The following is a 27,989-nucleotide window of genomic DNA, read 5'->3' as shown; positions in this document are numbered from 1 at the left end:
TAGGAAGTGCGTTTGGATTACAAATTAAAGCGTCATACCTCCTATCAGAGCGGGAGTGGGAGTTTACTTTGAAAGTTCGCACCGGAAGTGTTTTTTTTTTTTTTTTTTTTTGCTGTAGAAAACAGCAGCAGTCAGACGTGTAGCGTGTCATAGTCGGAAAACACGGGGATAAAAAAAACAAATAAAAAAAACAAGACTGCAGGTCGTAACAACTGGACTCAGTCCGGTGGGGGGGGGAAGAAAAAAAAAAAAAAGGAAGGCTAAACGACGCCGGTGGGTCCTGCTCGGGCCCCGCCTGCCCGGTGAGATGGTCGTCCGGTGTGGGCTGTAAGGCTCCTGCGGCGGGACTGAAGGTGAGAGCTCAGCCGCTTAACTGGCCCCGTTTCTCTACACGCTGCTTGCTATTCATTCATTTCTGCCCGCTGAAACAGGTGTGTGTGCCAACGGCCGAGGAGGACACATTTCTGCAGGTGCTGAGTGAATAAGGTTCATGTTGTTGCAGCGATAACTTTAAAGTTGCCGGTAAAGACCCGGTGACATGTTACTAGCCGACGTTTGCGGCCATGGTTCTGGCTGCTTAAACTAAAATTATTATTATTATTATTATTTTTTTTTAAATCCATGCTCGAGGTGGATGGAGTGCCTTCCAGTACGGGCCTGTGTGTTTGTAGCCGTGTCCGTCCTCCCGTCTCCTGCCGTCAGGCGGATGCTGGCTGTCAGACTGACTAATGATAGCTGATGGAGCCCCCCCACCCCCGACATCATGGCACGCCTCTGCAACGCCAGCTTCACTGTTACTGTTTACTGCTGCTGAGGCTTGTCCCGCCACAGACAGGACGGGGAGAGGCCACCTCCCGTCAGCACGGTAATGTTAAGGGCCAGTGGCGGCAGAAGTATTCAGATCCTTCATTTAAGTACCAGTACAACAACAAAATTTAAAAAAATACTCAAACTACAAGTAAAAGTCCTGCATGAACAATCATTAAAAACAACAACAACAACAAAAAAAAACAATATAGGCATCTATTAGCAGGTGTTAGCAGCCAAATTAAAGTAGCCAATCAAAGTAAAAGTACTGGTTTGTTCCCCATGAGAGATATATTATTATATATAACATCATTATATTATTCGTACTTAAGCATCAGTGGTGCATGCCACTTACTTTTTGTAGCTGCTGCAGGTGTAGCTGGTTTGAACTACTTTATATCCTATTGTATACACAGGGACAGCAGATAAATCTGAGGGGTCGTCAGAAGATTACTGGGAGACGTAAAATGAAAACAAAACAACAACAAAAAAGTTCTGATCCACAAATCTGTTTTCAGCTTTTGGACTTTTTCTCCAATCTTTGATTTTTGAAGAGATATTGTATCATTTGAACATTGATTGAAATAAAACCATGTGAGAAGTTTGGAGGGAAAATCACTATTTGTTGGTTGTTGTTGAGAACTCAGCAGGCATCTGAAATGTGACCCCTGACTACACACTGCTTTTTGTAGTCGCTGCCTTTTGTAGCCGGTGGTCTGCTTTCATCTTTAACAATGTGTTCTATTTCAAAAGCTTATTTTATTATTCATTGTGTCAATTTTCCATCTTAAAAGTAACTAAAACTGTCAGATAAGTGTAGTGGAGTAGAAAGTACAATATTTCCCTCTGAAATTTGGTGGGTTGGAAGTATGAAGTAGCATCAAATGAAAATGTAAGTAATTACTTTCTGCTTTATGGGACTGACATACACACATTTGACCTGTATTCTCAGTACACACTGACCGAACCAGCTGTGATACAGTTCAGTGCAAAGGTTTTGTCATAAATATACACGTTAGACGTTTAAGTTCTCGGTGACTCTGATCAGAGACGGGCTGTGGTATTTTTCTGCTGTATTATTAAGGTGCATACAGGTTTATTTAGGAGCTTATATTGTTCAGATAAGTGTGTGTACATTTTAGAGAACACAATGTATCAATGACATGAAGTTCAATATGACATATTTACCAGAGGACAATTTTTTTTAAAAATTTTTTTTATGCTTTAATACATGTCCTTGGATGTAGCAAAGCCTCACCTGTGTAAACACTTTCCCACTGAGCCATGACGTTTCCTCATAGTTTCCTCAGACTGTGGACATGAACCTTGTTTTTCAGGCTTCTTTGCGGTTGGTCTCTTTATCAGCGGCCTCAGGCATGTTCATCTCAGGCAGATGAAAAGGGCTGCTAAGCATTGTCTCTCTATTAAAATGTCAGCGTGACAACTTAATTAATGTAGCCCAGAGGTGAGAAGCTGACACCCTGAAAGTTTGCGGCCTCCTCGTACTCTCAGCTCATCTTCGATGGTGTAGGTTTCACGTTCTTAATAAAAGTTTCTGTTTTTGGCAGGCAATCTGTTAAAACTCTGTGGAAAAAATGTGAGGTATTCCGTAGGTCGCAGTGGGACAAGACTGAGTCCACAATTGGCGTTTCAGTCCTAAGGATGCGAGTCGATTGATAAAACACTCAAAGGTCAGAGAGGAGAGGCGATGTGTGAGCGTACTGAGGTGTTGACAGCATAAAAGACGAAGCGAGAAGAAGGAGGAGTGAAAGGCGCTGTCTGACCTGGGTCACCCTGTAATCGCACACAGACCAAAATAACCACTGCATAGTAGCACAGCAGGGAATATATTGCTGTTCTTACAAAACTACTGAAAACAGCTGTGTGGCATGTGTAAGATCCAAGCCTGCCATTATGTTCAGCTCGCATTTTTTTTTTTTCTGTGTCTGGCAGAGATGCAGAGTCGGAGTATGTAGACACAGCTTTTGTAAATTATTCCCTATTTACAAGTGGACTGGTCTGGTGCTATTTGAAGCAGAGGCATTTAGCATGTACAGTAAATATCCGAGGGGCAGGCTTCTTGTATTCGGTGGTAGTCTAATGTTGTGGTTCCCAGGATTGGGGAACTGTGAGCAAAGTAACTTGCCAAGCAAATACGGCACTGTGTCCTCCTGTCTTAGGTCATTGGAGGTTTTCAGACTAACTTCAACAACAAAAATGAAAACATATCAAGTTAGAGCCCGGTGTCTACATTTTTGATTGATTATTGTAAAGATGGAACAATTAGTTAATTGTCTTGTTCGCTGACAGATAATCTAACAGCAGTAACTATTTTTTTTTTTATAGACTTTTGATTTAGAGTGATCATTTCAGCCAGGCATACGTGCTGGTTTCAGCTCCTTAATTGTGACTACTTGCTGATTTAGTTTAATGTATGTCTCGTTTTAAAGGCCCCATATTTTACACTTTTCAGTTGTTTTATTTGCAGTGTTTATACATAAGGAGATACATTTGTGTGGTTTTAAATACCAAAAAGTATCTCGGCATGGTTTTTCATCTGCTGTCTTAAGATTCTCTTTGGTCTTTTAACTTATTAGCTTGAGTGAGTGAGTGAGTGAGTGAGTGAGTGAGTGAGTGAGTGAGTGAGTGAGTGAGTGAGTGAGTTTTGTGACATCACAAACTTAAAACAGTCTAAACGCCACAGTTGGTGAATACAGGCTGTGTAAATTTCTCAGTGGATTGAGCATTTTGACACTTAAAACAGTATTAATTTAGCACCTACACATGCAATATCATCAAAAAAGAAAAAAAAAACTGAATTGATACAATATAGGACCTTTAAATTCACTGTTTTGGGATTTTAGACAAAACAACACATTGTGATTTTTTCGTATAAAAAAAAAGAAAAAAAGATGGTTAAAATAACCTGCACTTGCAGCCCAAGAGTACTGTCATTGGCAAGAAAGAAAACACGTCCACATTTGAAAACATAAGCCGACTGATGGCCCGCTGTACTCTCTGAGGTCTTGCCTGGATTTGGTGCCAGCAGACTTCCTGTCTGAGGCCTGGCATTAGGAAGTGGGGTGCCTGCTTAATCAAGCAGAGGTAAACAGGCCCTCTGAGGAAAAAGGAGGGAACATTCCTCAGATAGAGTGCAGTGAACACGAGTGTTCAGTTCAGCAGACAAGTACTGACGGCTGTGCACACAAACCGGATTCAAAGATAGGACACACATGTCAAAGCTACTGTGTTTGAGGTGATCGAACAAGGGCTGAAGGAAAAAACACAGCTTTAATTGCGTTTCGTTTTCTGTAGCTAGATCCCCCGCAAGCCTTTTCAGAGAGGAAAACCTTCAACAACACAGTGTGCCGCAGCATCAAAAGAGCTCCTTTACTTGCAGCTTTCTCTCTGAAGCCGACAAGTTAAGCGCTGGTGGTGCGACACGCTGATCCCAGTTCCACTGCTGATGCTGATGACATCTGTTGGCTGCTGATAACTGCCTGGAATTTCACACAGATGGAGTGAAGTGTGTTTGCACCTCCTTTCTGTGTGTGCACATCCTGTATACGCTTGTGCTGTTTGCAAAAGGTGGGAAACGCTTAGTTAAACACTGGTATGGTAGACACAGAAGCTGCCAATGTGCTAGTATAGGTGCACGTGCTGCAGCGAAGGAAATGTGGCATCCAAGAAATGCTGAACAAGGAGAGAGGTGATTCTGGGGGTTGAGCGCTGCGGTAAGGACACTGCAGTAAATACCAGCACACGTGTGACAGTGGAGGTGAAGTGTGAGTGAGGATCTGTGTGTCTGTATGTTGTGTCCTAAAGACATTGACCCAACTGTCATTTTTTTTTTTTTTTTTTTCTCTTCCATCTCTCCTGCTTCTTCTTGCTCTCGTGTATCATCTCTCATCTGGTGCCTAAAACTCCCTTTTTTTTTTTTTTTTTTTTGCTCTCCAATGTCCACGTTCAGAGGATGGGCCCAGCGTCCCGGTGCCTGAGGAGATGTCTCTGGGTCGGCTCCTACGGCGCGCATCCTCCAAGGCCTCCGACCTCCTGACCTTTAACCCCGGGGCGGGAGGCTCGTCGTTGCGCTCGGGCCTGGATGGCGAGATCATCTTCTCCAAAAATAATGTCTGCGTGCACCCTGCGGAGCCCCTGCCCGGCGTGGCCGAGCACCACCCAGGTTAGCTCGGAATGACGGTTTCTCGGTGGACGATTCAAGCCAACAGGAACAGCTTTTCTAGGAACTATTGGCGGTATTTGTAAAAGTTTCTTTTGCAGCGACAACGGCGCAATCCGCCAGCTTTGACCGTTTTTAAAAAGAACAAAACAAAAAGTTGAAGATGAGTATGAAATCAAATTGAATTAAAACAAACATAATGTAGCAGGAGACAGAATAGTCCCAACTTTAATTTAATAAAAAGCACTTAAATAAAAAGCCTCTTACTTATTATGATATAGCGAGTTCCCTTTTTATTTTGAAAAAAAAAAAAAGGTAAATTACAAGTCAAAATACAAAACCAACTTTCTAAAAGCGAAGATTGAAAAGGAGTCTGAAACGCGTGGCATATTTACAGCTGTCGGCCAGATGTTCCGCTGTCAGCATAATCCTGGCTTTTCATGTGCTCTTCCTTCTGCCACATTATAACTTAAAACGTGCAGTATTCCTCCTTTTTAATCGTTAAATTGTTCTACATGCAGCATAGAGGCATGTGAGGGCTGTATGATTCTGCTGTAGCGGTTTAAAACATTTAAAGATAAGTAACATCAGGCATTTTTCCTGATGTGAAAATTAACAAGTATTTCCGTATAACTCACTTCTAACCGTCTGCGATTCTCCTTGTTGTCTGTGTGTTTCAAGGTCATTACTCACCTCCCGGGTTTCCCTCTCTTTCATCATCATCATCTATTTTTGTGCTTATCTCTTCTCAGATTACATGTTTGTCTCATGCCGGTTTCATACATTAAGTTTTGGAATTTCCTTTCACCTTACCTAATTATTTCCAACGTAATTACTCCCAACACAACCACGGTGTCGTTGCCCCCTGCAGGCTACCTGTGTGTGCACATGGAGAAGGACGAGAGCCTGGGCACCACTCTGATTCTGACCTGGGTGCCCAACTCCCGCATCCAGAGGCAGGATGAAGAGGCGCTGCGGTACATCACTCCCGAGAGCTCCCCCGTGCGCAGGAACGCCCGCCGCAGAGGCCGACGGTACGAGAGGGCATTCCTTAAAATGTGTCCGAGACATTTCCGTACGCGCTGAAACAGTCCAAAGCTTAAATTTCATTAGAAAGTTATCTTGCAGACCATTTGGATGTATTGGAGACGTCTGCTTCAGGCTTGTTTATGTGGTGCTGCTATTTGGATCATGACCAAATAAAGACTTTAAAGAATTTTTAGTCATAAAATAGTGTCTATATATAGTGTAAGAAAAGATGGATTTAATGTCCCGAGCGGTCCCCATTTTTTTTTTTTTTTTAAGCATCCTATTTTTGTACACGCGTTAAAAAAAACACGCTTAATTTCAGTTTCATGCATGATATTGATGGTGCTCTAATCCAACCGTCTCCTCCAGGCCGCACACGCGTCCCCCGGCAGCCCAGGAGGAAGATGAGGATGAGGAGAGGAACACTACCAGCAGCACCTCCGCGGAGAGCCACGGCCCGGCGGTGGAGGCCGGAGCAGACCCCTCCTCACACCAGCAACCGCTGCCCTCAGCCGGGGAGGAGGGCGATGAGGGCTCCTGCGAGCTGTCGGATGAGGTGAGCCGGGACAGCACCATGGGGTCGGACTCGGACACCTTCTCCTCCCCCTTCTGCTTGTCCCCCGTTAGCGAGGCCCTGTGCGAAAGCAGCGGCTCCGTCTTCCTGGACAACGAGAGCAGGTCAGTGAGAGAGCTGTGATGGGCTCTATTGCCGATCTATGTTGTTATTCATACACACCAGAGTTTTCATTTTATGTTTCATCATTCAGCAATGGGAAAATAAGTAAAAAAAAAAAAAATACATTATGACCTCACTCATAACCACTACAAGGAAAAATTTGGGACGTCTCGGGCTCCTGGTGAGCTGAATAGATAAGGTGCATACTAAACGGTACAACTGTTGCAGCTGCCCCTCTTTTTCCACTCTCTCTTTTTCATGTCTGTTTCTACACGGTCAGCTTTTTAATAGAGAAGACGAAAAGTCAAAATAATGTTGTTTTTTTTTGTTTTTTTTTACCACATCTCATCGGTTTGCAGAATTTATGAGGTATGTCCAGTTAGAAACTTTTACTGTCACCTATGATTGCATTATTTCTGGTGGAGCTCTAAAGACATGCCATCTGCTGGTTCAGTCCTGCACTTCTTCATCGTCTTGCTTTGTGCATTAGGTGTATTTTCTGTCCCCGTTTGGCGTTTCATTGTGCTCGCGACTGAATTTCCTACTGTTATTTCAGTCAAGGAGCACCTCCGTGCTTGTTCTGTCAAATACAAAAGCTTTTTTTTTTTTTTTGCCCTGAGTAGTTCTGTAACAGTCATTGTCAGAGCCTTTGTTATAGCTGACACATGCTGCTGATTGCTGTTCGGCTTAATACGGCTTAGCTGTGTGTGTGTTTTTGTTACTGTGATCGTGAACATAAAAGTTATTAGCTAAATGAACGGATAAGAGAAACACAGCAGGAAAAATTATGCCAGCTTCAAAGTAATTAAATCACATTTGTATGTCAGAGTTATACTCGAATAGCTGCAGCAAGAAGTTCTTTTAATGTAAGCCACCTCTGTCTCAGAAATTCTGAGCATACATAGATTTTTAATTTTTTTTAATTATTATTTATATATTTATTTTGCATTTATTATATTTTAATTTGTGGGATGACCAATAATAAGTAACATTAATTAAGGCACAACAAATATTGCATTTTTGAGGCCAATTGTGATTGCGATAATAGGACATAAGAGAATCCCTGATATCAATCTATTGGCCGAAATGTGGTTATCAAATACATATATACGTAAATACGACAAAGATATGTAATGGAGTCAGTATATTTTACAGTTAAAGGATAAACGTTATTGTCCAATATGACATTAGTGCACGGAAACAGTGAACTTGTGTAGTAATTATAACCGTCTACAGATTAAAAAAAAAAAAATACAAATAGAACTATTTCTAAATTACCCTCAGCATCTTTTTTATGTTATGTTCTGTTAAAAAAAAAAGAAGCTTTTTTTTTTTTTTATATCAGACAACAAGTACACAGACAACAGATGAATTTGTCCAACAGATGAATCGATGGCACTCTAATATTGCTGCACAGTTGCTTTTTTTGGCCTGAAATTAATTTCAATATATTTAGTAAATATGCTGAACAATGGGCTAGTTGTGAAGCAAGTGTCTGTAAAAACCCGCCCTACCTACAGAGATGTACATCGTGAGTGGTCTGAAGTGAAGACTACGCTGATGACTTGAGCGAGCTGGTTTACAAATCAAATGAGGAAAATTTTTATTTGTGGCAATTTTTTGCCAAACAGAAGAAAGGCTTTGGAAATAAATGTAAATTCTCAGGGTGTATTCTTAAATGATTGTGTGTGTTTGTTTGAGAGCAGGAGGCTGTGTGCATCTTATTATTAGAGTGCCCACAGTTGTACCACAGATTTGCTTTTAAATTAAATATAGATATATCAATACAAGAATACCACATAATATATTTAATATACTAGTATTACATATTTAAATGTAGTTCGCCATAATGTCCCTTAAGTTAGTAATGCATTAAAATCTGCTGAGCCACATTTCTCTCTGAGGCGAGGATGTTTTGACTGTTTCCTCTCCTTCAGGCAGAAAAATGTCACGTTATATCCGAGAATCTTTAAATGCTTATTGTAACCCAGATGACCATTTGTTAGAAAAATTAGTACAAGTGTTTTTTTCAGTTGCCCTCAGCTACCAGAAGGTGGAGCCAAAAAGAAAAGAATTGATGGCATGTGGGATGGTTTACAGTCAGAGGCCACATGGTGGCTTACTCCACTGCAACTGAAGATCTCCAGAGAGTGAAAGCAGGTAGATTGGCTTCAGCAAGGGGCATGAAATGTTATCAGACTTCAAAGTGCGTTCACTTCTTTAAAGCAGCTCTCAATCTAAATGTTTTTATAATGGCACAGATGGCCCAAAATAAGTCCCCAAATCCTACAAACCCCAAACCACGATGCTGTTCTTTAATCAGGGGGGCCATCTGGACAGTGACTGTGTCGCTGCTCGGACCTCACAGCCATTTGACTTTATGATTCTCCTCGTTGGTTGTTTCCTTTGGCCTGACGTGTTGCCCAGAATGTGTGAGCCTGTGTCAGTGTGAGAGTGAGAGAGTGAATCAGTGTGTTTGTTTTAAGCGTTTTTAACCACTTTTCAGACCCCGGTTTGCTGTAAGTGCAGTCAGTATGTGATTTGGCAGCGCTCACTGCTTCACAGCTTCTAACCTTTTACTCCGTCCTTCCCTTCCTCCACTGCTGTGTGCTTCACTCGCTGTTTGTGTCTCTCTCTCTCCAGCTCTCTGGCACACATATCCATCCTTTTCCTTTCTTCTGCTGGACTCTCCTCTATCCCATATCTGTCAGTTCCTCCTGCTCTTTTTTATTTTTTTTAATTTTTTTTGCATCCTTTCCTCTCACGCATTCTCTCTGTTTTTCCTCAATATTGTATCTTTCGGTGTTGCCCACCTCTCAAATATCTTGCACACCCCCCCACCCCCCACTTTCCCCTTCCCTTCCTAAAGTCTGTGTGAAGCCCTTTGATTCCCAGTGCTCCCAGGGTTGTTGTGCTGGGCTGAATGTCAGCTCTCCGGATTAGAGGACTGAAGAGAGCGGAGCAGCAGCCAAAACCCTGGAACCCACTCAATCTCTCTTTCTCTCTCTCTTGCTTTAATTGACACTGTTAAGGGGCCAGGAACTGGAAACATGTCACTTGGAATCATTCAAAGAGAAAGAACCACGTATGGGAGAGTGAGAGTGGATGAAAAGGGGGCAGAAAGAGGAGAGCGGTGGGAGAGACCAAAAAGAGAAATCCGCAGCAATCTCTGTCAAGCTTCTTAACAAGTTTCTTTAAAGTTGAACAGTAGTTTATGGAACTGTCAATTCCATAAACTATTTATGGTCCTCTGGCTCTGCTTGTAGATTTTTAACATGTGATTATATCCCAGAACTGTGTTTTCCATTGTATTTTCACTTTTGACGCCTTAAAACGAAGCAATTTCTGCCTGCAGCCACCTACCACTGGTTCTGTATATTTGGTCTGCTAGGTGTGATTGCATTTTTTCCTTGATATATTGAAGTATTAGGAGTCTCGAGAAAGTGTATCGGACCGCTTTCCTGTTCTGATGCAGGTCCGATTAAAAAGTATCCTGGAAGTTTTCGTCATTTTACTGTTTGATAAAACATAATCAAAGTAGATTTGATGTGGCTTGTTTGAAAAAAATAAAAATATATATATATATATAAAGTCTACTGGGAAGAAAGTATTGGAAAAGAATACCTTTGTCTTGAATGTGTGCCGTTTTGGGAATTCTAAGTAATTCAAAGATAGTACCGGGTATTTTTCTGCCTCCTCTTTAACTCCAAGCTATACTGACCACTCTCCAGTGTGTCTGCAGTGCCCACACCACCTCCCCTTGTTCCCAACCCTCCCTCAACTCCCTGCTCCCTCCAGGGATTAGCTGAAGGACCTGGGAGTCCCCGGAGGCCTGCAGCCTTTGGTCCTTGTTCTCAGGGTGACCTGGCAGCACTCTTCCCTGAGGGCAGAGTCTCACGTATGTGGAGAGAAGTGTTATGAAGGGCCTCAGGGCAGTTTGATCTCACCGTGGCCTGGTGGGACATGCCAGTTACAGCAGCCCGACTCCATCAAAACAGCTTGTTTACATAATGTACTCTGTTTACAGTCTATGGAGTGGCTGCTGCCTACATTTGCTGCCCCTAAGTAAATGAATAGAATGAGGCTGTTGACACTGACAGATGTTGTTAATCGCTCATTGAGTTTAAGCTTGAATGCAGCACAGTCCGTGCTGTGTGCCTTCTCTCTGTCGTCCAGTGGTTTTGCATTTTTATGTCTGTGCAGAGAAATATGCAAAATCGTTTTTGCATATGTGCTTCAAGCATTCAGAAAGGAGTGAAGGGAATGTCTGCTGTAAATGGGCTTGTAGGCCTTGTAAACACCCCGAGCTTTGACAGTCACTGGAGTTATGAAAAAGCAAGCACGGTAGTCTATTAAATAAGCCCCTCTATATTTCAGATTGCTTAACTCCCTCTCTGTGCCTCTCTCCCTCCAGTCTCCTCTTCTTCCACGGTCTGGTTTGTGGAATGATACATGAGACAGAGAGCAGTAAATCACCAGATAGCATAAGGAAACTGTGCAGCTTGGATTGATCAGCCTTGTTATGTTCCCATCTGCTAACAGGGAAATGATTAGCCAGACACAATTGATTCAGGGTGTAAAAGATTAGACCTGGCCGGCCTCCCTCATCGTCAGGGTACCAACGTGACCCTTGTGTTTGTCTGTAAAATTCTTGTAAATAGAAAACGGTTTTCTGAAGGAAAACACAATTATAATCTTAAAACAGGATACTTTTAAATTCAAACATTCATTTAAACCAGAAAGAGAAACCAGATTCTGATATAACAAATGTCATTTTCAAATTGAATGACCTCCACTTTTTTTTTTTTTTTAAATGGATAATAAGTGTATTTCATCACCTATAGAAAGCAAATAACTCCATTTAGACGTCTACTTCTCAAATGTCAGCGGGTTTAATGCATCTCTGTTTCTCAGCGTTAGCATGTCGAGAGACGTGTTTGAGAGTGCATTATGGTCATTAGCTATGGTCCATTCACTGTGTGTGTGTGTGTGTGTGTGTGTGTGTGTGTGTGTGTGTGTGTGTGAGTGAGAGAAACCGACATTTGAACATGTCAGCCAATGAGTGATTCTTACAACTGAGGAACTGGTGTGTGTCTGCTGTGGTGCACGGCTTTTATTTGTGTTGGCCACAAGTTAAGTTAAACCATAGTCTGGTCTGTTTTCTTGTTGTCAAGTGTGTGTTTCTCTGTACATATACGGTACGTATAGTGTGTTTGTTCTTGTGTGTCTCCTCCTGCAGCAGAGGAACCCTCAGCTCAGGTTTCAGTGCCGGGAACAACATGCCCGCCATGGGGAAATGACAGGGGAAATTGGACGGAAGACAGTGTGATTTGTGTGTGTACAGATTTCCTTGTGAATGTGTGTGTGTGTGTGTGTGTGTGTGTGTGTGTGTGTGTGTGTGTGTGTGTGTGTGTGTGTGTGTGTGTGTGTGCGTGTGTGTGCGTGCGTGTGTGCGTGCGTGTGCGTCCGTCCTCAGAAGCCTCCATGCATTCTTCCTATTCTCTGCCTCTTGGTGGAACCATATTGAAACACAAAACAACGGGGTAGAATTTGAGCTGAGGTTTTGTCTGCACAGTTATCGCTGAGCTAAACACCATTGGCCATGGAAATTATATTTCTGCGAAGAAGGGAAAAACAGAATTTGAAGTCTCACAAATTTGATGTCATGGAAAACATTGATATGCTGGTTTTAGCATTGAAAAAAAAAAATAATTACAAAGCTCTAATACAAAGAAACTCTCACCCTCTTTTTTAATTTTTTTTTTTTTTTTTTTTTTTTTTTACCAGAGAGCTGTGTGAGGAGCCCATGAACCACTCAGTCAGCTCTGCCTCAAGTCTGGACAGCCACGCCCCCTCAGAGAGCAGCGGCCAGTTGCAGGGCATGCGTTGGGAGGAGCAGCAGAAGGTGCTGGCTCTGGAGCAGCTGTGTGGAGTGTTCAGGGTGGATCTGGGTCACATGAGGTCACTGAGACTCTTCTTCAGGTCAGCGGAGAGGCCAAAAGGTCACAGGGAGGTCATGAGGGGGGGGTCACTCTTTGCCGTGCTACTGTGCAATGTTTCACGCCGCGTCCCAGGCTGTTTGTTGACCCTGTGAAGGTTGTGTCTTTTGCTACAGTTGTAATTTCCACATGATTCTTCATTGTGTTGTTGCAGTGATGAGGCGTGCACTAGTGGCCAGCTGGTGATAGCAAGTAGAGAGAGCCAATATAAGATCCTCCACTTCCATCACGCTGGCCTGGACAAGCTGGCTGAGGTCTTCCAGCAGTGGAAGTGCTGCAGAGAAACTCAGCTTAAAGACCAGGTCAGGTTACAACCCGATGTCCAGTTTGGCATCTAGTTTTATTGAGAAAGGAAGGAATGTTTCAGCCTTTCTTTCCCAGTTTTTTATTTTTTTTATTTAAATCTTGATTCTCTGCCAACATTTTTTTTTTTCTCATCTGCTTTTTTTTCTGTCCGGCCTTTTGGTTTCTCCTCTTTTTTTTCTTTTTTTCCCATCTGCCTCTCGTACCGTCAGGTGTCAGATGAGAAGTCTTGCATGCAGTTCTCCATCCAGAGACCCACCCTGCCATCAGCTGAGACCCACCCAGAAGAGAGGCTTTATCGGCGGCTGGATGTCACCACCTGGCTACGTCACCTCAACCAAAGCGGGCAGGTGGAGGAGGAGTACAAGCTACGCAAGGTGTGTGTTTTTTTTTTTTTTTTTGTGTATGTGAACGTATGCATGTTTTTTTTTACAATCCTGGGGGATCAGTTAGAAAAAAATAAAGTCGGGCAGCACATCTGGCTCACCCACTTCCATCCACGCAGTTAACATTTCAACATTTCCTCCTGAATCATAACCGAAGTCATTCTGAAAGTCAACCCGGCAGGCTAATGTTCCCCAGTGAGTCATTTCAGTTCTCCGGACTTGACTCAATTTGAGTTTTACCATCTTGAAATGACTTGGTGGCAGTTAGAGTGTGACCAAAACATTTCCTCACTAAACACACAAATGCAGAAACAAGAAGAGCATTGTTTCTGCTGCGTTCGTTCGTGGTTCTTTTAGGAAACGTCGGTATTTCAGCACACTCGTGAAGTAATACACCTACTGTAGTTTAGTGGTTTGAATGCAGGCCGTGTTGTCGACCCCACCGGCGTGCGTGTGTTGTTTGCATACAGTACGGTATGCTCTCGCAGTTATCAGTTTTCGCTGGGTGCCCCCAACAACCCCCTCCCCCCCTTTTTTTTTTTTTTTTGCCCTCTGAAGAGCTCAGCTGCGCTCACCGTACTTGTGCACCTCCCTCCTCTTCACACAGGCCATCTTCTTCGGCGGTATCGACCCTTCCATCCGTGGCGAGGTGTGGCCCTTCCTGCTGCACTACTACAGCTACGACTCCACCTCCCAGGAGAGGGAGGCCTGGAGGCTGCAGAAGCGCACCCACTATCATGACATCCAGCAGCGGAGGTGGGCTGCGGCAAGAAAGAAACAGATGTTTGTTTGTTTGTTTGTGAAAGGTGGAGATTTCCTGGCTGCTGATTACATCTGTTCCACAAACTCTCTTTTTTTTTTTTAAAGATTTATTTGATGTTATGAATTCAGTGAAAACGGGCGATTGAGACACGGCGGGTGGACTTGCCTCTGCGAAACGGCAGATAAACCGTCACGTGGCTGCGGCGTCGGCCGTCAAATGCTCAGTCAGTCAAACATTAAACCATGTGCGAGTCTATTGTGGCTTCTCATCGCAGGCGCTGAGCAATCAATAGGCACAATCAGGGAAGTGTTAAGGGGAGGTGCCGGGTGTGAAGTAAAAGGTCTCGGGAGAGAAAACATGTCGACGCTTATCAGATCATGCGCTCCAGTCATGAAGAGGGGAAAAAAAAAAAAAACGCAGCTTCGGTATGCACGGACAACCGCATGCGCACACGTCACACATGAGCAGATGGCCGAGTCTTTATTTGTCTCCACCCTACCATCGAAAGGTTACAAGTGCACATAGTTTCGCGCGTTCAGCCGCTCTTTCTATAATGACGACGATAATTGGACAGGTTTCATCTGTATGGCCTATTAACATTTTGAGTACATCAGAAGGTCTTATCGAAGTCAGGTAATTAGAGACCTCGTTCCCACTCTGATGTGGATTCCTTTAAAGACCCTCCCGACTGTAGAGCAGCCCCCTGGGCCACGAGTTGATCATTAGGAGCAAGGGTACATGTCTGTGGTATTGTTCCTTGTCTCCTAACCTTGTGTCCTCCCCTCAACTGTGACAACCAAGCAGCTGCGAAGACTAAATTACCGCCGATATGTGAGGAGATAAACTAAACAGAACGAGCGAAGGTGGAAAAGAATATTTGAATTGTTATTGTGTTGTCGGTTGGTTTTCATGTTTTCTTTCACAATAAGTAGAACGGAAAGCAAAAAAAACAAAACCTCTACATAGACACACAGAAATCATTAAAAAAAAAAAAAAAAAAAACACAACTTTGTAACATTCATCGCAACCTTTGGAAATGGTGGGTTGCTTCAATTTCTAGCCAATAAATGAAAAGATCTCCATATTCGCTGGAATATTTTTCGGTTTTATGTCGAGTTTGGGCAACTCTTACATTTTTTTTTGTAGTTGCTATTTTGAACGTCCTCACTGGCTGGCTTGATGATAAAGTTTCATTATTTGTTAACCAGTTGCTCAATTTTAAAGTTGCTCTATTTTTGGTGGAAATTTGAGGAGAAGAAGAGGAAGTTCACTTCTGTTTGTAATGTTCCCTTTTATTATTATGACATCCTCACATTTCAAGTTCAAGGTGTCATCTTCAAATCTCTTGTTTGTGTAACAGTAAAAAACTCAAAGATTCTCAGTGAAGCCGCAACCAAAGAATGACTGGTGTTTCTTCTTGAAAAATGCCCTGATTGTTTTAGTTTCAGAGATTTTTTTTAGACGATTCTTCTTCTCATTTCCTTCTTTTGTCCAAATATAATAGTTTGTTTTTACTCTCGTGGGAGATATAGTCAATGAAATAGTGATACCGCTCTGGGTTTCAGTAACTCAGGTGCATTTATGACGAACATTTACATGCCTTTCAGAAGATTTTTTTTTTTCTGTGTTTGGGGGCTCAATAACTGGAGTTTATTATATGATGAAACTCAAATGCATCATGAATGGGATCGTTTGAATCTCAAGCAGCCTTTAAAGAGGGATCAGATCGTTGTGAATGATCTGATGTTTGTCATAAAATGTTATCGTATTTTTTTTATTGTGTTTCTGTTTGTGTGTTTGGAGCTGCTTTGATGTACCTTACGGTTACATTATTAAGACCACATTTAGAGAAAGGCATTGCAGGCTGGCACGAGCTCTAAATCATGTGGAAGTACTGTAGGCTCGCGCTTTACACTTGGCCGTATTTAATTGTAACTCGTATTCCAGTGTAAACACAGCCATAACTTTGCTCAGCCAAACAAACGCCTGAAATATAAAGTGATGAAAACATGTCCTAAACTCCTGAGTCGCACCCTCTAGAGAAAGACGAGTACAGAAAGGTGGCCGGGGAGGGTCCGACGCCACAAACACACGGCACCAAAACTAAACAGTTGCGTGGCGTTGCATCAGGTGTGCGCTCATTATTCCTGGTGGGGCCACATGGAAAACAAACAGTGTTAATTAAATCCCCTCTGCTTGTTAGGACTTGAGTACATTAGTGCCACCACTCAGTACGTTGCTAATGTAGTCCCTAACATCTAGAGGGATGGGTGGGGGTTTTATGATTTGTGGTATTATCCTCAATGGAGCGTTTGATGGTAACATTCCCCACCCCACACCCCCAAACCAGCAGTCCACTGCTCACCCCACCCCCACATTTTTTTTTTAGTTCATTTGCAGCTAACTATTAGTGTCTTACACCAGAGTAACATTTGAGCTAAAGATTATTTGATAACACTTTTTTTTATTTTTTATTATCCTCCTTGCCAGCCCTTTCCCTGAGAGACTGCAGTCTCTTTAAACTCACTTTCCCTTCTGTTTTTTTCTTTCCATCATAACTGAGATCAATCTTTTTATCTTGTTGGAGAAAACAGCTGCAGGATTCAGTGTCCTTTTTCATTTATCTCATATTTCTATTCCTGCCTGACATTTGGGTCATCCCTCAGATTGTCCATGAGCCCCGAGGAGCACAGTGAGTTCTGGAGAAAGGTCCAGTTCACGGTGGACAAAGACGTGGTGAGAACGGACCGCAGCAACCACTTCTTCAGAGGAGAAAATAACCCCAATGTGGAGATCATGAGGTCAGACCACCTCTACTCATTTCCTCCCTGCTCCCTTTTTGTGTCGACTCCCAGTCTCTGTCTGTCTCTTTCATTTACACTCTTTTCCATCTCCCAATCCATCCTTATCAACCCTCAGCCCAACGCACAGGCGTACCTATTCATTTCATATTCTGAACCCTGGGGGAGCCGCAAATGAGTTTCATGCTTTATTGACTCTGACTAAGCCGTCTGAGCACTTTTGATGCATACTCAGAGCTAATGGCTTTCTAAACGAGGAGCAAGAGGATTTAAATAGCATATTAGTTTAGTGACTCTCATCGAGGCTCCTGGTATTTGTCTTAGTATTATGTCTTGTATTGTGTGTGTGAGGCGGGGTGATAGCAGCACTGTACGTCCAGATATACAGCACTTATCACATGCTTCCACGGCTATCTCGCATCTATTACAGGTTTGTCTGGGTCCTTCAGTCGAAGCACGTTAGTAGAACTGAAGATGCTGACCTCGTGCTGCATCAAATTTCCCTTTGTTAATGTTGCACTAAAACACTTTAGTTTTCCCTTTGTTTATACAATACTTATTAATGTATGAGTTCTGCCAGGGCAGTTTTCTTCAAAGTAGTTTCCCTATTAACAAAAAAAAAAAAAAAAGGGAAGAAGAAAATTCATTAAGTAGCTCCCTGGTTACCAGAGGAGTTGGCATAGCAACGGCTAAAGCAGGGATTGTCATGTTTTTCTGGGCATTACAAGCAATGCTGAAACACATGTTGGCTCATTCAGAGTGTTTGGTGGGACTCTACTCTTCAGTGGTTTGGCTGGACTGTGCAGAGGCCATGTTAGAGACTGTCAAAAGGAATTGAGATGTTTATGATTCTTTGTTGCCCACTTGTATTTGAAGTGCTGTTGTGTTTTCTGCTGAGTTTTTACAACAGCACTAAGATGTCCGTGCTTGTTCTTGCCCCAGGCGGATTCTGCTCAACTATGCAGTGTTTAATCCCGACATGGGCTACTGCCAGGGCATGTCTGACCTAGTGGCCCCACTGCTCACGGAGATCCAGGATGAAAGCGACACTTTCTGGTGCTTTGTCGGCCTCATGGAGAACACCATCTTCATCAGCTCCCCGCGGGATGAAGACATGGAGAGGCAGCTGGTAGGATGTCTCTCTATGTGTGTCTTTGAATTTGGTAAATGTTTGAAATGACGCCTCTCCGGAGTCACTTCATGCCCCGCGCCTTTCTAACTTTAAAACTACGGAAGTGCGTCTAAAACTGTTTTGTAAAGAACCCAACAATCTGACTTTTATTTCCACGTCATGCTGTGATTGGCCAGTTGTGTCGAGGTGAGAAAGTAATCGGGTTTAAATCTTTTACGCTCTACCTGTTATTTTAAAGAACTATTCCAGGTTTTTGGATTTTGCCTCTTAGGGGAAAATGTGAACTATTATCCCTATTTTTGTGAGCCTACACAGAGAGGGTTGTTATTGGTAACCGCAGGTCACAGAGGATTACAGAAGATATACGGCACCCACCCGCAAAATTTCAACAATGCAGACCTGGTTTGGGCTTTATCTTTTTCCCACCTCGTACTGACACAAGTTTCCAGAGCATGGGAAGATAAATTCCTCCTCAAAATCCTCACTTTTGTTTTCCAGCTCGTTATTGTCCTCAACGTTTATCAATGCTCAATCTTTCCCGCCGTCGGCTGGGTGAAACTGATTTCCGTTCCCTTTCTTCAACATTTTCTCTCCACTGTGGCTTTCCACAGCTTCCCAGCGCACGTGTATGTTACATCTCTCATCCGCACAAGTATGTACTTAACAAATACGTGCAAATAGGTCCAAACAACCCCCCCCCCCCACCCTCCCCCGTGAAGCCCAAAGAATAACTCCTGAAATGTGATTAGAAAAACACCTCGAGCTGTGTGTGTGTGTGTGTGTGCGTGTGTGTGTGTAAGACATCTCTGACCTGCCTCCAGATGTACCTGCGAGAGCTCCTGCGTCTCATGCTGCCGCGCTTCCACCAGCACCTGACCAGGCTCGGGGAGGACGGCCTCCAGCTGCTCTTCTGCCATCGCTGGATCCTGCTGTGCTTTAAACGAGAGTTCCCGGACACCGAGGCCCTGCGCATGTGGGAGGCCTGCTGGGCACACTACCAGGTTGTTGTCGGGCAAAGTCCCGAACGGTTTCTCTGCGCGCGCACGCACACACACACACACGCACACGCACACACACACACGAGCGCGAAAGAAGGCCTTTGCATGTACTGGATGAGGGCCCAAAGGTTTGGTGGTAATCAGTTTCAGGACAATTCAAAAGTTTTGCTGATTTTTCAGGAGGCGTGCAGAAACGAATTCACAGAGAAAGACGACGTTATTCCTTAAAGGCCGATCGCAGCGGAGTTCTTCAATCCTGCAAAATGCCTGTGAAATATGTTCCGTGTCAAGCGGTTTAATGGTTTAATTCAATAGTAATTTGATTTAAAGTTCCCTATTTTTCACATTTGCTTGTTATATAATTTATTTTTTTTTTTTTAAAAAGCAGGTGAACTTTATATAAATTGAGTAATTAGATAAGGCTCATAACGCAAGTCAATTTGGCCTGCAACCTTAAATAAATGTGCAGAGTGCATGTTTTGTTTTTTTTCACCCCGTTTGTCTTTTATCAGGTTCCATTGAACTTGTAACTGTGTCGTTCACTGCAATGACACAGAGCTTAACACCCGCTTATCGCTGAGGCAGAGTCGAATATCAGTCTCCTTGCTTCATGCCATCTGTTCAGACTCCCCGCTAGATGTTCTGATCTTCAGCCACAGGTGGTGATAGAGGAGATAGGAGAGTGAAACTTTGGTTTAGACAGTTGAGAGTCTCACACCAGGTGGGGTAAAAGCTTGTATTCTTGATTGATATCTGATTTCTCCCGTGAAGGGAACTGACACCAAGTCTGTTCGTAGTCAATTGTTAATGAAATTTACAGAGGTAAACAATACGCAGATCTTTAATCAATACGTGGACATTTAAAAGACAACGAGATGAACTATTAAACATTTAGCCTTTTAGGGGGGCCTGCAGATCAATATCTAAATGTGTATATAGTCAAATTAGCACAAAAGCACAATATAAAGTCTTAATCATCTGGTTTTTCTCTTGACTTTTAAGTTTCTTTAAAAAAAAAAATGAAGCCCTTTATTAATTTCTATATCCAAGCTTAAATTTCACCTCATCTTATCTGTTCTTTTAAAAAAAAAATTATTCTGCGGTAACCGTCACATTGTTCCCTGCAGCAAGAGCACGACTTAATACAGACAACTGAGCTCACGTTGTTTCTGAAATTTGAATTGACAACGATGTCTGATCGTTGACCACGGAAGTAAATAAATATGCAGATTTGCTTTCGTATTTGTCTTGCACCGCGTTCGCTGATCTCGCTCTCTCCCGCTGCAGACGGACTACTTCCACCTGTTCCTGTGCGTGGCCATCATTGTTCTCTACGGGGAGGATGTGACGGAACAGCAGCTCGCCACCGACCAAATGTTGCTCCACTTCAGCAATCTCTCCATGCACATGAATGGAGAACTGGTGCTACGCAAGGTATCGCCGCCGCCGCCCCCCCCCCCCCCCACCCGTGCCCTTGTGCCGCGTTTTGCGCCGTTTTATTTGCGCGTTACCCTGCAGCTCCGCAAACCCGAAGGGATGTGTGATCGTGCTCGTAAGAATTCCACACGCGCTGCCGCGGTACTACACATCACTCCATACCCCCCCCCCCCCACACACACACACACACACACACACCCACCACCCAGTGTTGTTTGCATCCTGCCCTCAATGCTGCAGAAGAGAAAGTGATGCGCGGTATGTTGCCCACAGAGGCCGTGAGTGCCATGCAGTGGATTTATCATCTGCATCCCCGCTATTGTGTCTGCGCCCGCTTCCTCATGTTTATGGATGCTGCGTTAGCGCCGCTGCAACCGCCGGCGGCGAGTTCGTGTTAGCACGCAGCCGGTGTGACTGCGCTTGCTGTCGCCCGAGATTTTGCATCTGATGTCCCAAGAGCGGGAAACTCCGGCTTTTTTTTTTTTTTTTTTACCTTCAGGTATCCCCGTGCAACGTTGACCTCGACAGTCTCCAGATTGTCTTTTAGCCACAAAGCCAGGCGATTGATTTTTTTTTAATTTTAAATGCTTTGACATCGACACTATCTGACCTGCATTTAGTTTGTTTTGTGTCTCACCCAAAACTGCATTTTCTTCATTTTGGTTCACCTTGCTGCTGTCGTCCTGCTCTTCCAGGCCCGCAGCCTTCTCTACCAGTTCCGCCTCCTGCCCCGGATTCCGTGCAGCCTTCACGACCTTTGTAAACTGTGTGGCCCGGGGATGTGGGACAGCCGCTACATCCCCACTGTGGAGTGTTCAGGTGAACACGCAGACTCGCAGAGCTGCCCCTATGGAGGCACGTCCACGCCCCGGCCCTCCTCGCCCTCCCCGCTGAACCCACCGTCACCAAACCCCACCCCCACGCCTCCACCAGAGGGCAAGAGAGGCTCCAAAACCCGGGACATTTTCACCTTCCGGAAACAGTCCTGAGGTGAAGCGTTTGCTCGTCTTGGCTCATCTCGGTGCAGCAAGTGTTTGGATCCGTCTGTCGGATTCCTGAACTGTTTGCTGCCCTCCGACCACCGTATCTCCGCTCCCCCCCCCTGCTTCTAGTTTCGCGATCTCAATAAGGATTCTTGTCACTTGATCCTTTCACGTGGTGCAATGTGGAACACTGCCTTACCAGAATGTTGCTTTCGACGTTCAGTATCACGTGAATCTGCGACGAGGAATGGTTTGCAGTCGGACAGACCAGAGGTCGAGAAGCTGATTTTTCCTCCCGACAGCAGAATGGACAATCACCAGGCACCGAGTTGGTCTGGATCTACTTCAGGTTCTAGTCTGCTGCTGGCTTGGCATTCTTCCACGGGCTTTGTGGGCAGGGGGTCACATCGGGGTCCGAGGCAACTGGGGCGAATTCTTGTAGACTCTGACCCAGGGTCAAAAGAAACTGGAGATTTATTCACAGCACTTGAACTCCTAAAAAAAAACAAAAAAACAAACAAAACAAAAAAAAAATGCTCCTATGTTCTCACAATGGAATATTTGTGTGAACATCAAATTATCTGTGCGTATCTCAAGTCCGAGCAGGACATTTTTATCATGAAATCCAACCTACAGATGATGAATAAGAATGAATTACCGCTGCTTTTAAGTTTTGTTTGATTTCATTTTTCAACCGGTGAATGTTTGCGTTTATATCAGCAGTTACAAATATTTAGCAATATTATAACCTTGCATGAGCAGCTCTTTACATATAGAGGGCACAACATATTTGTTGTTGGAAAATACTCCAGCCCAAAACAGAGGTAAGACTGTGTTTACATGACAAACACTCGCATCACAATAGGGCTCGTCATATTTCATTTCCTCATCGGATGGTGGGAAGGAACAATCTCAGTTTCTCTGTTAAAATGCTTGTTTCCTGGCGAGCAGGAGAAAGATAACCATTTGTTTCCCTGTCATGAAGTCAAGACGCCCACTTTCATGTTACCTGTTGAGCAATAGGAGTTTTACCATTGATACATGAGCGTCATAAAATATAGAAATGAATTTCCTGTCTGAGCAATTGGACGGATATGACAGCAGTGTTGCCAAAGAGAGCATGGATTGTTGTTTTATCCTGACAGAAGAATTGATGGCTTTCTGTTCTACTTGAAATTTCATCTTCTGGGTTGAATCATGTTTAGACAAGGTTGTGAAAAATTGTCAGCACAGTTCTATTTAATTTTTGGTTTTTTTCCCTTCCTTTCAGCATTTTTCCACTTTCACCTTAAAACGAATGACAACACACCCAGAACTAAGAAATCGGTCCACATGAATGTAGCCATAACTGTTCTTTTTGCTTCCGCTCACTGGACGACAACGACAGTTTGAAACGCTTTGTTAAATGTGTGAGTGGCTGTGAGCGTGCGTGTAAACTGGAGTGACCTATAAACATCTGGTAGAACTTAGAAGGCCCCTTGACCAGCCTGTGTAATTAGATCACAGGGTTCATATAGAAAGTCTGGAACATTTCAACCTGTGTGTTTTCAAGGTTAGGAAGGCGCTTAAATATAAATATACTCCCTGAAAAATGCACAAACTGGTGTTTCATCTGTAATTTAAACCAAAAATTTTTTGAATGATTACCTATTCATATTTGAAAGAAACCGATCCATTCGTCAAATTAAGTTTGTTGTCTCCCGGTGTCTCACGTAAGACGTGGAGCGAAGCGCACCAGATAGATCGACCAATAGGTGGTGCTGAAACGGGGGCGTTTTACCGCCCGGTGTGACGTCACGAGAGCGCTCACCTGTCCCGTGATCTGACCTCAGGGGGCTCGCGCCTTGTTTGCTCGCTTTCACACTGCGTATCACCGTCAGCAACTAGAGGACAGTTAAGAGTTTGTTAGTGAGTTAATAGCAGCATGCCGGGCAATTGTTATAATTTAAAAAAAAAAAAAAAAAAAAATACACGGCTGGTCAAAGAAAAATGTAAAAAGTGCATTTGGAGGGGAGCCACAGTCACCTGTCGTTCAAGACGTAAGAGTCAAGTACAAATGTGGCGCGGTCCTACTTGCAGACGCTCTCGGTGTCCGGTGCGCGGCGTTTTTAAGCCAGGTGATAAATACACTGTAACTCATGCCACGTGCCGGTTAGCTAACCTAACGGAAACCTCACCGACGGAGAAAAGCAAAAAATGCGTTGAGTTGTAGATGTCAAATTTACAGGGGAGGGGAGGGGAGGGGGCAGTCTGAAGCGCGCTCTGTCCGGTCAGTCCACGCCGACTCCGAGCTTCGAAGTCAGCAGCAGCAGCAGCAGCAGCTCCAGGCCAGCGGCCGGCTAGGCTGCCTTAACCGGGCCGGCCAACCGACTGCAGGAGTTGACTGAACCAAAATAGCGTTCGTGTCGGTTCTGTGGCAAGAAATCGACAACGGGTTTATCGATTCGTTGATTTGTATGTCCACACCCTGCACCACAGTGAGTCAGGGAGAATGTGCCTGAAGTGAAACAGGCCAGCTCACAGACTGGGAGCCCGGGTCAATCCTCCGTTCATGCCTTTGGATTTGTCGCTAGATGTTGACGACAAGGGCTTCGAGAGTTTGGTCGATTTTGGTTTAAGTAGCCTACCTTTTTTTTTTTTTTTTTTTTTTTAAATTCCTGAAATTGTGGTGGTTGAATTTGTTTTGTTGTTTTGTTTTTATTTTTGAAAAAGCTAGACGAACCCTAATATGAGCGGTCTTTGGGTAGAGAAAGAAGAAACACAATCTGGTTGTTTTCTGTGTTGTTGGGACGCGAAGACAGGTCTCCACTTGGGAACCCCCCCCCCCCTCTCTCTCTCTCCTCCCCGTCCCCTCCCCCTCCCCAGAGCTTTTCAGTGACACTCCCGGGGGTTTGACAACATCTTTAAATTGCTGCGAAGAAGTAACATTAATACTTTCAATCAGCCTTACTCTCTCGCTCCCCTTTTTGCCTGGCTGTTTCTCTTGTGGTCTCTCGCTTTCCCACTCAGTGTGAGCTGTCTCTGCAAATGACATTCATAACGGCTCTTCCCCCATTAGTTATCATGTGCAGCTGTTTGCTGGAAATGCACGCAGAGTTGTGAAGACGGAGAGGCTGCGTTCAGCTCAGTCACAAATACACGATGGAAAAATAATCTCTGCGTGTGTGTGTGTGTGTGTGTGTGTGTGCGTGTGCGTGCGCGTGCGTGTGTGTGTGATCTCATGAATTGTATTAACATTGAAATCGCATTGTTTACACAGACACTGCAAGTCACGAGCTTGATTAATGAGTACTCCTATTGAAAGGGGCTGTATTGAGTTGTGGTCACGAATGTACAATGTTGCTGTAAAGCTCTACGATACGTTGATGTATTACTGTACACGTCACAGAAAAAAAAAAAAGAGCGTATTCTTATTATTGCTATTTAAAAAATAAAAAAAATAACAGTCATAAATTAGAGTCGTACTTTTATGAAACGCCAGCCGTACACTTTATAAATGTCCTTCTGACATGGATCACAATCAAGTAAAACCCAACTGGGATTTAAGCGGTGTTACACACATACTGCTCAATTAATAAGAAAATGTTCAGAATTTTTAGTTTTTTGTTCTTTACTGAATGAAGTCCGACATAAGGATAAGTATAGAGAGTAGACCATAACCAAAATCGAATTGTTAACAGATTATTATAATCAAACTCGCTTTATGCTGGAAAGAAAAATACATTGTGGTATATTGTTTTTCATATCAGAAGTATATCAATGCATTATTTTGTAAATGAAAAAAAAGATGCTGGTACAAATTAATCTATACTATCAAAGCCTTTTTGATACCAATAATACATTAAGAATAATGGGGATAATACTTTCTGGATCAATGCAGATTTGTTTTTCTGTCACAGTGTTCCTCCAGTCTTGTCTGTCACTGACTGGAAGGACCGAACTTCCATTCTTCCATAACTTTAACGCTGCAGATTTCTGCAGAATGTCTCCTTTTTAATCTGGACATCAGAGTCTTCAAAACACGATGATACAATGCGGGGCCACGTTTTCCGAGTTCGTCCAGATTTTGCGATTGATCTATTGCAAAAGAGTTGTATCTTAAAGCAGGACCGGCCACTGTGGCCACAAATATAAACAAGGGTGCATGTTCAATTCTAAAACATAGTAGAGAGAAGAGTCATCAAGTCCCTCAACAATATTCATGATACAAAGCCATCTATCTGAAAACCATACCGTCTCACCATGCAGCAGCGAAACCGGAGAGTGCATTGAATTCAGAAAGGGTGCTTTTTATTGATTTAAAATTCCCCTTTTATTTCGCAAGAAGAGGAATGTGTTCCTTTTTCCTTTCAAAAGTTACATAAATAAGTAATAAGTATGATATAAATCAGTGCGACGTGGATCCGTAAGATGTTACTCAGTGGAGCGGAGCTGCAGGATATACGTTGAGATTGAATTCATAGAGACTTTTTAAAATTGACATTTTAAATCTGCATCTTTACAGCATTAAAAGCATTTAAGTGTTGATTTACATCCAGGGTGCTGAAGGCCACGACGACGTTAAACATGCTTAACGATGCATTCTCTTGTATTCTATTGCAGTTTTAATTTCCCCGTGACAGCGACGAACTCCCCGGAATTGTTTACTTGTTTTTCAGTAGCCTTTACATTAACTGAGGTCACCTGAAGCATGAAAAGACAATAACACGATTGTGTTGGAACAAAGCAAACTAACTCTCCTGCAGCAGTTGCTTAGGAACCCGCTGTCGTTCATTTCATATTTATTTTTTTTCTAATCGTTCTCCTGTGTTTGCCAAAAACACGTTTGCTTTGGCATCCCCCGTCCCACAAGACAGGGATACAAATAAACACCCGCGTGTCATGATTTATGTTAAAAAAAATGTCACATTTTTATTTGTGGATTTAATGTAAATCCACCGCACCTGGTCCTAAGCAGCTACTTTCACATAAAGTGTTGTTTTCACTCGCAGGGGGTTTCCATTCCAGTTTAGTGACAAACGGTATAAGGCGTGCCGTGAGAAAAAGCAGCGGGTGCAGACGGCGCGTTTCCCAGAGTTTAAACCCAAACGAGCCGAGTCTTTATCAGCCTCTGCTGTTTGTTGCGGCTGCGTGGCAGCGTGCGTGGTGGCTCGGGCATTTTGACAGCGATCAACCGACTGTCTCAGGCAGCTGTGTGGCGACAGCATCAGACACCGTCATCAGGTGGCTGCTTCCTTGAAAATGAAAGGAAACGGGGCCGATGGGCGTCTTCGGGGACCGGCTCTGGCGGCGCAGGTGTTCTGGTTTAGTCATTCAGGAAAAACAAAATGCGAGGCGGGTTTTTTTTTTTTTTTTTTTCTTTCTCTGGAATCCCAAACTTGTTCTGAATGCGTTTTTTGGAACACATGATTGTATGAACAAAACAAAACAGTCAGGAGAGGGGTTTTTTTTTTTTCATCCCCGGTGATGTCAGAAACTCCCTTTCCTCTTCTCGTTTTAACCCTTCGCTATATTTACCCTGTTGATTAATGCAAGGCATCACTGGGATGAGTTTAATGGCTTTCAAAAGGAAAATGAGTCAGACATTTCCCTTACTGTAATCCTGAGATCGCCCTGGGACCTAATCCATTGTAAGCAATCCTCCACTGTACGTGTGATTATTCAGCTATCCAGAGACCCCCGTTGCCTCTGATGTGGGGGGCCGTGCCTGCCTGCAATTACAAGCCATTAGCCCCTGATTGATAACTCCTCTCAGGCCTAATGCATTTCTATAAGAGGCAACAAGATAAAGGGAAAATGACAATAAATACATAAATGAGTAAAACGCCACTTCTCATTACTCAAATCTCGGGGCCTCTTCTGCATCGTCGCAGTTTGGTTTTTTTGAATCCACATAAAACGCAAAGTTACTTTAAACGTGGATGGTGTGCGCAACGTACAGATCCACTGACCGCTTTTAAAACTTCAGTACATCACCCTGTCGCTCTGAGCGCTGCAGCGCTCGCCGGGGGCGTTTTGCGTATTTCTAGATCACGTTAGATTGGAGAAGTTAGAGTGCGTCATTGTGATTAGCATCTCTGCCGCGTTACAATCTCGTGTCGTATCGCGCGCACTCTTATCAGCGACCCGGGCGACGCACGTGAGCCCCGTGGAGGCTCTTTGTGTCCGAGGAGTACTCGAACGCTTCCTTCTCTGCTCTATCACTCTTTGCGCGACACCGTGTACGCGCACGTTATGGCTTTCAAATAACCACGTCCTTTTCTCGGCTTCCGCCGCCCCCCCCCCCCCCCCCCTCAAACCCAACCAAATGCTGCCATTGTTGAAATTAGAGCCCCTTTTCTCCCCTCCTCGTCCCCCATTCTCCAGTTTCCCCCTGCCTCTGACTGAGTGACAGTGTGGGGCCCGGCTACCTTCCTGTCGTGAGGTCTGCATTGAACGCTGGGTTATTACCCCCTAATTATCAATTACAGGGCCCGGCTTCCACACCTGGAGCAG

General features: G+C 43.8%; 1 protein-coding gene across 2 annotated transcripts; it reads left to right on the top strand.

The window, feature by feature from the left end:
* Positions 1-122: 122 nt before the first annotated feature.
* On the top strand, positions 123-23,264 carry tbc1d16 (TBC1 domain family, member 16). 2 transcript variants are annotated; one of them, XM_069713455.1, is made up of 13 exons: positions 123-353; positions 4,778-4,990; positions 5,859-6,021; positions 6,386-6,694; positions 12,480-12,674; positions 12,846-12,993; positions 13,207-13,371; positions 13,988-14,136; positions 16,810-16,944; positions 17,887-18,073; positions 18,898-19,077; positions 20,362-20,508; positions 21,207-23,264. In XM_069713455.1, the coding sequence occupies exons 2-13, from the start codon at positions 4,810-4,812 to the stop codon at positions 21,498-21,500; spliced, it is 2,253 nt and encodes a 750-aa protein (XP_069569556.1). In that variant the 5' UTR covers positions 123-353; positions 4,778-4,809; the 3' UTR covers positions 21,501-23,264. The 2 variants fall into 2 exon arrangements, with proteins under 2 accessions (XP_069569556.1, XP_069569555.1); XM_069713454.1 differs by having other exon boundaries at positions 18,877-19,077.
* The last annotated feature ends 4,725 nt before the right edge of the window (positions 23,265-27,989 follow it).

The sequence above is a fragment of the Brachyistius frenatus genome, unplaced genomic scaffold (genome assembly GCF_029030835.1).
Source record: "Brachyistius frenatus isolate BFR_SWC_R1_liver_20210118 unplaced genomic scaffold, ASM2903083v1 Contig_119, whole genome shotgun sequence".
Classification (NCBI taxonomy): domain Eukaryota; kingdom Metazoa; phylum Chordata; class Actinopteri; family Embiotocidae; genus Brachyistius; species Brachyistius frenatus.
The sequence above is the reverse complement of the archived record's forward strand: the minus strand, read 5'-3'. Positions and strand labels throughout refer to the sequence as shown.